Genomic DNA, 12608 nt, shown 5'->3' on the forward strand with positions numbered 1-12608 from the left:
AAAGTGCACTTAAGGACTTTTTTAAGAGCCAGCTTTAAAAACATTTTTTTTTAAACTTTTTTTTTGACTGCCTGGAGGGGGGGGGGGGGGGGCTTGGCACCCAGACGCCCCCTATAGATGGGCTTCCCCTGACCTATATACATGGAAGTGGGGACAAGATCGGTGTAATTTATTAGAGCGCTTTTCCCACACCTATGAGGTAAGGGCAATGAGAGCACTTTATTGGATTCACAGCGCACCCCTCACTATTGGAATTGGGTGTGAAAAGACACAAATCTTGGATCCTCCATTTGGCGCTGAACTTGTTTGCACTTTAATTAGTTCTGTATTTTGCACATAACTGTTTGATTGGCACTTTAGTACTGCTATTGGTGGTGTGCACTATATGAATTCACTTCATCATTGGACTATAATGTATGCACTTTAGTATTGCTATTAGCGGAGTGCACTTTATATACTGGACTATTGGATGCACTTTATTTATTTGATGCACTTTATTTACTGGACACGTTTGAAGTAATGTTTTTGATTCAGATATGGTTATAGTAATATTTGTCTATTTATTACCTCTATATTTTGTGAAGCCACTGAGGTTATGCGCTGAGTCACATACATTTATGTATATTACTTTTTATATTTCTATGTGATTTGTGATCACCATTGGGTTTTGCAACATTTACACATTTTTTAGTTATTTAGTTATCATAGTAGCGCAGTAGTCCTCTTTCATATATTGTTTTAACTAAGCTCCTATGCTCTAAGAGTTGGTCTTTGTTTTGAGCTAGGAGAAGTAGGTCGTCCAGATAGTGCTGGAGACAAACCCCTTTGACACAGAGAAGAGCAACAACAGATAATAGGACCTTGGAAAAAACCCAAGGTGACGTCGTTAGACCGAAGGGAAGACACAGGAATTGCAGGCGCTGCTCGCCTACCGCAAAGCGGAGGAATTGCTGGAAGTCCGTTGCCACTGGAAAGTAGGCATCTTTTAGATGGATTGAAATCAATAGACTTGTGCACAACGGAAAATTTAGTTTAGTTTCGGTTCGTTGTCATTCATAAAATACATCATTTCGTTCTGTTATATTCGTTATGTTATGTTAATACATTTTCGGATAATTTGTTATTATTCATAGAGTGTCGAATTCATTCGTTCGTATTCGTTGAAATTTGCTATTTATGTATGTATAGACATTCGTGATAATGATTCGTAGTTTGGAAAGTCGTTTGTTTAGTGAATCTTTTAACACACACAATGACAGCGTCTCTTCTCTTCGGCTCAAATACAATACAACACCCTTCTAACTCAGTTCTCCGGAATGCACTTTGCCAGTAATCCATCCTCCGGCACAAAATTAATTAGCTGATTGGACTATAAGATTTACTTTGAGCTGACCTTTTGTTTCATTAGATCTTTAAAGAATTACCAAATCATGTCAAATTCAATCGAATTCATTCGTTATATTTCTTTCGTATTCGTTGTTATTCATTATTTTTTTATTCGGATGCATCCGAATGTCCGAAAGATGCAAAATTCGGCCAAAATTCGATTCGTTACGAAACGAATTGCGCAAGCCTAGAAATCAACCAGTTCCTGAGATGTACTGACTGTTGAATTGTAAGTAAAGATTCCATTTTGAACTTTTCTTTCTGGATAAAGAAATTGAGATGGGTTAAGTCTATGACTGGTCTCTATGTGACGTTTTTCTTTTGTATCATGAACAGAGGAGAATACATGCCTTTGCCTCGTTCGTCTTCTGGAACAGGGATGGCTGTGCCTTGATCCAATAAACAATTCACGTAGGCTAACAGGACCTGCTTTTTCTCTTCTGAACCTGGAAGAGCTGTAGGAATGAACCGAGTGTTCGGGTAGAGCAGAGGAGACCACCTTGACGGTCCAGTAATCCCGGATTGAGGCCGCCCAGACATGCCGGAAGCGGAGAAGACGAGCCCCCACCTGGCCTGCCTGAGCGGGCCCAAACTCAAAAGGACTTGCCGGAGAAACCACCTTTTGTGTGTTTTTTGAAAAAGGACTGCCTGGATTTCCAGGACCTCAAAAACTCCCTACCAGGTCTGTAACTGCTCGCTTCCCTAGCGTGATCAGAATTTTGTCTTCTTGGGAATAAGCATTTCTGATTCTCTAGGCGTTGGTCTTGAGGGAGAAAACCAGACTTACCACCTGTTGCCTGGGTTATGGCACTATCAAGCTTGTTGCCAAACAGAGAACTTCCCTCAAAGGGAATTGGGCACCAAGCTTGTTTGGAAGCCGAATCTGCCAACCATGGATAGAGCCATAAGGCACAACGTACTGAAACAGCCTCCAACATAACCCGGGACATCCGATGTATGACATCAATAGAAGCCTCCCCCAGAAAGGCAGACACCAGCCTGATCTCCTGGATTTCAAGATTCCATGGCTTTGAATACTGCAGCCTATAGAAAGTACTGGCTTGCATGCCATTCCTGTTGTCAGGTAAATCCTTTTTAAATCAGAATCAATTCGTCTTTCCAAGGGATCTTTAAAAGAGACAGTATCTTCTAAGGGAAGAATTACATATCTTACTAATCTCATAAGTGCTGCATCCACCAAAGGAGCTGACTCAAGGTGTTTTACTTCCTCTTGCTTGAAAGGATACAGCTTCAAGACTTTTGATTGCATGGAACTCTTTTTGTCCATCTTGCTCCATTCATCAGATATGATGTCAACCATCTCAGAGAGAAAAGGAAAATACTGGTGCTCCTTATTGAGCTGCTTGAAAAATGTTCTCTGTTTTGGGGGGGGAAGTAATAGGGTCTTCCCACTTCAACGCCTCTCTTACTGCTTTCACTAAGGAAGGAACTAAAGTATATTCAAAACCCATTTCTGGATCTTCTGGATCTGATTCACTGTCTGAGATTGGAGCGGAGTGGTGACTTGGCTGGGAAGATTCCCATGTCTTGTGGACTAAACCTTCTCCCACTGGAGTGCATAATGGGGAATAATGGTGCTGTTGTAAAAATAAATTAATCATCTGCCTTGTCAGAGAACCTATCCTCACCCACTGTCAGAAACCATGAATCAGATCGAGACAGAAGTAAAATTAAATCACACTTGTTTATTAAATAAAAATAAAAAGGTACATAGAGAAAGCATAGTCAAAGCATAGCCAGAGTCCAGTAACCCGATCGAGTAGTCAGCCAGTCCAGAGTTCAATAACCAAATCGGGTAATCAGCCAGGCCAGAAGTCAGGGATCCAAGTAGAGCAACAGCAAGCAGGATAAGGAGCCAGAAGGGATGTCAGCAATCCAGTCTTTGAACAGAACCGCAGGAGATGGTTTCTTGTGATGAGACCAAGGCGAAGGCAGATATGAAGTGAGCTGGACAGCTTTAAGTAGGCAGGTCAGACGAGCTGGATAAGGAACAGCTGGTAACTGTGGAGAGAGATGGGAGCTGGCAATTAGCTGACAGTTGAGCAGCCAGCCCAGAGAAGGAAGGGCAAAGCCAGCCCTGACACCCACTAGTGTCAGCGCTTACCTAAAATCACCACATCAGAAGCACAGGGAAGTCGTGGCAGAGCCCACGATCATTCCGGGGGCTCTTTGGGCTTCCTACAGTATTTACAAATGGAGCCAGTGATGTAATTGACAACGCCAGCCATGAGATGCTCACATGCATGCACAAACCAAGCCTCATGTTCGTATCGGGTCTACGCATGCGCATAGCGCACGCCGGTACCCGGAAGTAAGGGAGAGCAGCCGCTGGAACAGAAGAAGAGCCAGCGCCGTGCATAGGAACACAAGTGAAGGAAAAAAAACAAGGAAGTAAAGGTACAATACAACACACAAACACTGTTCCAATGCATATAGATACACTCACCACTCCACCTATGATCACCTGGGCCAAGGGAACCGATACACACCGGACTTTATAGCAGATAATGGCCACCGAATATCGATAGGCAAACAGACCGTGCACGCACAGATGAACAGTTTTCCAATTCTTCAGTGCTACCCTGCACTACACTCCATACCCTGCTTAACAGTCAGGGCCTAACGGAGGAATATAACTTGGCACTCTGCAGATTCTGATCGCAGGGGAGTCATCTTCAGGTAGAAGAACCCACAACATGGTTCTACGGAGGAGGACAAAAAAGGAACATGGATAGCAGCCTAGAGCAAAGATTTATGGGAGAGGGGTCCTATTGGATAGTTATGGAGGCGGGGCTAACCCACACCTTGCTGCCATGGAGTCTGTCAGGAAATCAAAATTAGCAATAATAAATCAAATATAAATAAGTGTAAAAAAAGTCTATTGAAACAGAATAAACTCAAAGCAATTCCTATTAAATTGTGAGTCCAAATTAATATTTCAGTAAATAAACAAAAACTGTGGGAATGGCAAATAAATAAAGAAATAAAACCTAAATTTCATTAAACCCTGGTTCACACTAATGAGGTAAAGCTGAACTTGCGCGATTTCATTCCCGTATGTCAGTCCCGACTTCAGGGGCGATTTTAGAGACATCTGTGCAGTAAATCGCACCCCAAAGCCTCCAAAAGAAATACAGAAACGACTTTTGGGAATCGGTGTTGCACCGCACCGATTCGGACGGTACCATTGCCGCTGATTTGGCATGCAATTTGACATGTCAGTGATTCTGAGGTATTCTATGAGGTAGAGTGGCAAGACAGAAGCCTTTTCTTACAAAGAAAAACATTCAAGCCCAGCTAAATTTTGCAAAAATACATCTGAAGTCTCCCAAAAGCATGTGGGAAAATGTGTTATGGTCTGATGAAACCAAGGTTGAACTTTTTGGCCATAATTCAAAAAGATATGTTTGGCACAAAAACAACACTGCACATCACTAAAAGAACACCATACCCACTGTGAATCATGGCAGTGGCAGCATCATGCTTTGAGGCTGTTTCTCTTCAGCTGGAACAGCGGCCTTAGTCAAGGTAAAGGGAATTATGAACAGTTTCAAATACCAGTCAATATTGACACAAAACCTTCAGGCTTCTGCTAGAAAGCTGAACATGAAGAGGAACTTCATCTTTCAGCATGACAAAAATCCAAAGATCACATCCAAATAAACAAAAGGCTGGCTTCACCAGAAGAAGATTAAAGTTTTGGAATGGCCCAGCCAGAGCCTAGACCTGAATCCGATTGAAAATCTGTGGGGTGATCTGAAGAGGACTGTTCACAGGAGATGCCCTCGCAATCTGACAGATTTGGAGTGTTTTTGCAAAGAAGAGTGGGCAAATATTACCAAGTCAAGATGTGCCATGCTGATAGACTTATACCCAAAAAAGACTGAGTGCTACAATAAAATCAAAAGGTGTTTCAACAAAGTATTGCTATTAGTTTAAGGATGTGCACACTTATGCAACATAATAGTTTATTTTTATTTTTTCTTCCCGCCACCTAAAAGATTTAATTGTTAAGTATGGTGGTTTATTTTCAGAGAACTGATTCTGGCCCCCTAACCATCCTAAAGTTTAGCTAAAAAGTTATATTCCATTTTGGATAGAGTTGGGAAGAAATAAAACAACCCCTCTTGCCATCAGAATCTCATTAGGCAGATTCCACTTCACTTCCTGTCTTGTAGATTCAACAAGAGAGGATAACTTTCCAGTGTGAGGGAATCCCCTCTTAGCCCCCGTACACACGGTCGGAGATTCCGGCAACCAAATCCAGAAGTGATGTTGCATACACACGGTCGGACTCAGTTGTTGGAAAATTCGATTGTACATAACGTGATGACGTTATTTCGTTACGACGGGACAACGTTCAGGCTAGTAGCCAATAGCTTTGGTCTAGGAATTTGATCTGAGCATGCGTGGCACTAGGTCCGTCGGAGTAGGCTACACATGATCGGAGTATTTCCGATTGGAGCATTTTGTCTGAATATTTTACCGGCAAGTTGGAAAAGTTGGTCCATCGGATATTCCAACGGAAACAGTCCAATGCAGACCACACACAGTCGGAATACTCGACAAAACGGTCCGATAGGAAACATTCCGTCTGAATCTCCGACCGTGTGTACAAGGGCTTAGACGTTTGCCACAAGAACACGTGTCCCCATTAATAGATTTGCAAACTATTCCTGTTCTGTTGACAGCTCAAAAAATTGGATTTACCATGACACTAGTGATCAGACCAGTTGGAGAGAGTGAATATCCCTAACAGGAGACAATGATGAATAGTTGACCATGCTTACCACTCTCTCCAAATAAAATTTAAAAAAAATAAGGCTTTACCTTTTGTTTACATTTTAAGTTCATTCGTCCCACTATTTATATTGTCACATATACATACACATACTGTATACATATATATTATATATACATTTAGATAATACCACTTCAAATTGATTCAAAGGTGGATTTCATATGCAAATTACACCCATTTGGTTGTTTCCCCAGATACAACCAAATTAAATAAACAGCAAACAGAACTTGGCAAAAAAAATGCCCACAGCACTTTTTTTTTTTAACACATTAATATCCTTCAATACTCCTATCAACCAAATGACATCATAAATTCAAATAAACATCAGTTCATTCTGCTCAGTGTTTTGAACTCGAGCAGCAGTACCACACATTTTAGACCAGTCCCCACAAGCCGGACTTGAAAACTCAAGGCCGGCCCCACCCCACCACCGCGGCCATCTCAATACCGTTTTGAAGGCTTAAATGAAAATATGCACACCCACATCTCAAAGGTAGACCCAATCTTGCCTATTCAAACCCGGTACACCACCTTCCAGATCCACATGCCGATAAGATAGCCCACCAATCATGGGCATGAACTTTTCCAGAGCTCTAGTAATTCTTTTCCGCATCTTCTCCATGACCCTCCTGAGTCGAGGACAGCCAAGCGAGAAAATGTCCTAATATTCCCCAAATTGTTACCCCCTAGATGAACCACTAAGATTGTAGGTGGGGGCCCAAATTGATATAACATAGACAAATGAAAATAAAACTGACACCACTAAAGGCCTTTCCAATAAAGCTGAAAGGATTCCAGCTGCAGCGACAAATTCATAGAGTAACTTCTCTAGGCCACTCTCCTACGCGCCCAATATATAAATGAATGAGGAATTCAAACAAAAAGGTTAGGCCTGACATACAATTTAAAACACTTAGATTTTTTTGCAGGGTTCATTTTTTGGAAGGGAACTGTAAAGCATTGCACCCATGATTAGCAGACTGTGTATCTGACTGACTCAGTTTGCACTGAGAATGGAGTGTCCAGTATGGACACTGCGGGTTCAGTGCTGCACCTACCATGCCTCGATTCAACAAATTAATTTACCTGTTTCTGACAAGTACATACATTTGTGAAAGGCGCCAACATTTTTTGTGTGGAGGCAGGACCAAATTCTACATGCACTTAGTCCCTTGGGTGATATAAAAGTTATAATAAAGAATGCATATCACCTGCAATGTAAAATACATACCGAATGAGTAACAGACATTTTTTAAAACATAAAAGTACATATAAAATGTGCTTCTTCAAGTAAGATCTTCACTGTCAATATAGATTGTACTTTCAATGTCACTGTGGAGTATCCCCAGAACTCGTTCAAACTCTAAATGGTACATTAACAAAGCACATCTCAATCTCATTATACACTAATGGACAGAGCAGCTACATACTGTAATTCAAAATTGAGGTTTGGCTCATAAACTTTAGTGGATTGGAGACATGCTAGGCATAGGCTGTATACATTTGCAGAAATTAGGTCTACACCTTCAGGAAAAGGAAGCCGCATCTCCCATCATCCAGAATTCGATCTGCACTCTAAGAAAGTAGCCACTGCTCTGGGTGTATAGGGATTAGGCGAGAAGACCTTATAGAGTCAATAGCAAAGACTAGGAAGAGAGAAAGAAAAGAAGGGAAGGGTTGAGGGGGAAAGTAGGGTATGACCCTATGCACCGCATTCCACCATCCTGAAGCTGCCCTAATCGGGTATGAATCGAGGATATCTAGACAAATACTTGACCCATGGGTCCCAAACTTTCTCAAATATCCTCATTTTATCATTCTAATTCGCTGGCATATGCTCATTAATCATAATCCAGGAAAGTTTGTACTAGAACTGTTCGATTGCCAAGGCAGCTGACTTCCAAGATTTTGCGATATTCATTTTTGCTGATATAAATATAAATGCTATGAGAGATCTCTGGAAATTCGAGGCTGTCAGGATTTTCAAAATGTGATGATACTTCCTCTTGAAGACTTGCTGAGATCTTACAGTATTTTTTATATCCCACTGAATAAACTGTATACTGTAAGTTAGCCCACTTTATTGATTTTGTGCCAAAAACAAGGCCCAAATTGGTACTTCCTTCTGAATGTAGACCAACAAAAAAACAAAAGAGAAAGCACACACTCCCCTTCGTATAAAACCATTTATTAAATACTGTTACATAGTAGGTAAGGTTGAAAAAAGACACAAGTCCATCAAGTCCAACCTACAGTGGTGTGAAAAAGTGTTTGCCCCCTTCCTCATTTTCTGTTCCTTTGCATGTTTGTCACACTTAAAGCGGAGGTCCACCCTAAAGTGGACCTTCCGCTCATCGGTACCCTCCCCCCCTCCGGTGCCACAATCGGCACCTTTCAGGGGGGAGGGGGGTGCAGTTACCTGGATAATCCAGGTAACTGCACCCACTTCCGGGATAGCTCTCTGCGGAAAGGGGCGTAACTTACGTCCCTTTCCGCAAGTGCCCGCCCCTTCCCGCAAGTGCCCCGCTGCCTGCTGGGAAACACACAGATCCCAGAGGCAGCGGGGAGCGTCCTTATTGCGCAGCGCGATTCGCGCATGCGCAGTAGGGAACCGGGAAATGAAGCCGAAAGGCTCCATTTCCTGATTCCCATACCCAAGATGGCGGCGGCAGGACCCGACAGACGACCTAGAGATCGGCTTCGGGTGCCGACATCGCGGGCGCGCTGGACAGGTAAGTGTCACTATTTTAAAAGTCAGCAGCTGCAGTATTTGTAGCTGCTGGCTTTTAAAAAAAAAAAAAAAACGCGGAGTCCCGGTGGACTCCCGCTTTAAGTGTTTCGGAACATCAAACCAATTTAAACAATAGTCAAGGACAACACAAGTAAACACAAAATGCAATTTGTAAATGAAGGTGTTTATTATTAAAGGTGAAAAAAAATCCAAACCATCATGGCCCTGTGTGAAAAAGTGATTGCCCCCTAAACCTAATAACTGGTTGGGCCACCCTTAGCAGCAACAACTGCAACCAAGCGTTTGCGATAACGTGCAATGAGGCTTTTACAGCGTCCTGGAGGAATTTTGGCCCACTCATCTTTGCAGAATTGTCCTAATTCAGTTACATTTCGAGCATGAACGGCCTTTTTAAGGTCATACCACAACATCTCAATAGGATTCAGGTCAGGACTTTGGCTAGGCCACTCCAAAGTCTTAATTTTGTTTTTCTTCAGCCATTCGGTGGTGGACTTGCTGGTGTGTTTAGGATCATTGTCCTGCTGCAGAACCCAAGTTCGTTTCAGCTTGAGTACACGAACAGATGGTCGGACATTCTCCTTCAGGATCTCTTGGTAGACAGCAGAATTCATAGTTCCTTTTATCACGGCAAGTCTTCCAGGTCCTGAAGCAGCAAAACAGCCCCAGACCATCACACTACCACCACCATATTTTACTGTTGGTATAATGTTCTTTTTATGAAATGCAGTGTTCCTTCTACGCCAGATATAATTGGACACACACCTTCCAAAGAGTTCCACTTTTGTCTCATCGGTCCACAGAATGTTGTCCCAAAAGTCTTGGGGATCATCAAGATGTGTTGTGGAGAAATTGAGACGAGCTTTGATGTTCTTTTTGCTCAGCAGTGGTTTTCTCCTTGGAACTCTGCCATGCAGGCCATTTTTGCCCAGTCTTTTCCTGATGGTGGAGGCATGAACGCTGACCTTAACTGAGGCAAGTGAGGCCTGCAGTTCCTTGGACGTTGTTGTGGGGTCTTTTGTGACCTCTTGGATGAGTCGTCGCTGCGCTCTTGGGGTAATTTTGGGCGGCCGGCCACTCCTGGGAAGGTTCACCACTGTTCCATGTCTTCGCCATTTGTGGATAATGGCTCTCACTGTGGTTCGCTGTATTCCCAAATCTTTGGAAATGGCTTTATAACCCTTTCCAGACTGATAGATCTCAATTACTTTCTTTCTCAATTGTTCCTGAATTTCTTTGGGTCTCGGCATGATGTGTAGCTTTTAAGGATCTTCTGGTGGACCTTACTGTGTCAAGCAGCTCCTATTTAAGTGATGCCTTGATTGTGAACAGGTGTGGCAATAATCGGGCCTGGGTGTGGCTAGAGAAATTGAACTCAGGTGTGGACAACCACAGTTATAGTATGTTTTAACAAGGGGGGCAATCACTTTTTCACACAGGGCCATGATGGTTTGGATTTTTTTTCACCTTTAATAATAAACACCTTCATTTACAAATTGCATTTTGTGTTTACTTGTGTTGTCCTTGACTATTGTTTAAATTGGTTTGATGTTCCGAAACACTTAAGTGTGACAAACATGCAAAGGAACAGGAAATGAGGAAGGGGGCAAACACTTTTTCACACCACTGTATGTGTGTGATTATGTGTCAGTATTACATTGTATATCCCTGTATGTTGCAGTCGTTCAGGTGCTTATCTAATAGTTTCTTGAAACTATCAATGCCCCCTGCTGAGACCACCACCTGTGGAAGGTAATTCCACATCATTGCCGCTCTTACAGTAAAGAATTCTCTACGTAGTATAAGATTAAACCTCTTTTCTCCTAATTTTAATGAGTGGCCACGTGTCTTGTTAAACTCCCTTTTGCGAAAAAGTTTTATCCCTATTGTGGGGTCACCAGTATGGTATTTGTATATTGAAATCATATCCCCTCTCACGCATCTCTTCTCCAGAGAGAATAAGTTCAGTGTTCGCAACCCTTCCTCCTAACTAATGTCCTCAAGACCCTTTATTAGCTTTGTTGCCCTTCTTTGTACTTGCTCCATTTCCAGTACATCCTTCCTGAGGACTGGTGCCCAGAAATAGACAGCACACTCTAGGTGCGGCCGGACCAGAGTCTTGTAGAGCGGGAGAATTATCGTTTTATCTCTGGAGTTGATCCCCTTTTTAATGCATGCCAATATTCTGTTTGCTTTGTTAGCAGCAGCTTGGCATTGCATGCCATTACTGAGCCTATCTACTAGGACCCCTAGATCCTTTTCCATCCTAGATTCCCCAGAGGTTCTGCCCCCAGTGTATAGATTGCATTCACTGTAGATCATTAAAACTTTAAAAAAAAAGTTTAAACTATCTATTTAATAAATGGTTTTACACAAGGGCGAGTGTGCACTCCCTCTGTTTGTTGTTGGTCTAGATCTGTTCCTGCCACCCAAAGGAATTATTGAGAGCTGCAGCAGCCAAGTGTCTATGAACTGTTTGGCACATAAGTATATATCAGACCAGCCTAAATGGGATGTGAGGACCAGCGCATGGACTAGTGTTTTTTCTTGGTGTGTTTGTTGTTCCTTCTGAATGTATATTTTCTGTTACCTTTATTGTTTTCCTATGACTACACTAGTGAAACACTCTTGTACTTTGATCGGGAAGTGAAGAGGAGAAGAGCAGAAGAGGCAAATCTATGGAATGAGCCACAAGACGTATCACATACTGAAAGAGATGATGACAGAGAACTGTACAACTTGCTGCAAAAGAGATCACGAACACGACGAGGATCAGAGGTCAGTTAAGGACAATTGTTTTCTAATTAAATTTATTTAACATTTTTATTAAAGTTTTTTTAATTGTATGAAATGTTATACTTTTTTTGTTTTGTTTTTTTAAAGGTATTATTTTTTTATTGTTGTTTACATACAAACGAACAAACAAATACACAAATACGCATATAGAATTAAAGGAGCAAACAGTGCTCATTCAGCAATGAGATACAGTTACATGGTATCCAGTCAGTGAGTAATAAATTCCAGTAGACGTCAACTAACATTTTCAGGGAACTCAAGGTGCAGGTGGTATAGTGCAATCTGAACTAACCCATTCAAGATCTACAAAGCTTTTTTGGGCATTCTCTGGCCTCATATGTCAATTTATATAGAGGTATAGCTTGATTGACTATTGTGAGCCAGAAGGCTATAGTATGTGAGGATTAGGATTTCCAAAGCATATTTATCGTTTTCTTTCCATAAAACAGGATCATTTTTAGAAAGGTTTGTACATTCTTAGATATGCCTTCATCGCCTATATCCCAACAGGCATCTCAGGGGATTACAGATGTCAGGCAACTGAGTGAGGGAGCTGATAAGGGCCGTGATCCCCAACCAGAATTTCCTAATTGGCGGGCAATCCCACATTAAAGAGGAGGGCCAGTTTAAAAAAAAAAAAAAAGTCAGCAGCTGCAAACACTGCAGCTGCTGACTTAATAAAATCATTTACCTGTCCAGGGCGCCCGCGATGTCGGCCGCCCGAGGCCGAGCCGTCCCTCGGCTCTCGGGTCCCGGCGCCGCCATTCCCTGTAAGGGAAACAGGCAGCGGAGCCTTACGGCTTCACTGCCCGTTTCCTACTGCGCATTGCCCGAGTCCCGGAACTACTGCGCATG

General features: G+C 42.3%; 1 protein-coding gene across 1 annotated transcript in view; it reads left to right on the forward strand.

Annotated features, from left to right (window-relative positions):
- The window catches only part of LOC143935542 (melanoregulin-like), a 204442-nt gene that overhangs the window by 28190 nt on the left and 163644 nt on the right, over positions 1-12608 (forward strand). Inside the window, exon 2 of the mRNA XM_077459489.1 lies at positions 11576-11735. Coding sequence (XP_077315615.1) covers positions 11576-11735 — 160 coding nt within the window. The remainder of the gene's footprint in view (positions 1-11575; positions 11736-12608) is intronic.

Source organism: Lithobates pipiens, unplaced genomic scaffold (assembly GCF_037356315.1).
Source record: "Lithobates pipiens isolate NorthernLeopardFrog02 unplaced genomic scaffold, aLitPip1_a1.2 Scaffold_28, whole genome shotgun sequence".
Taxonomy (NCBI): domain Eukaryota; kingdom Metazoa; phylum Chordata; class Amphibia; order Anura; family Ranidae; genus Lithobates; species Lithobates pipiens.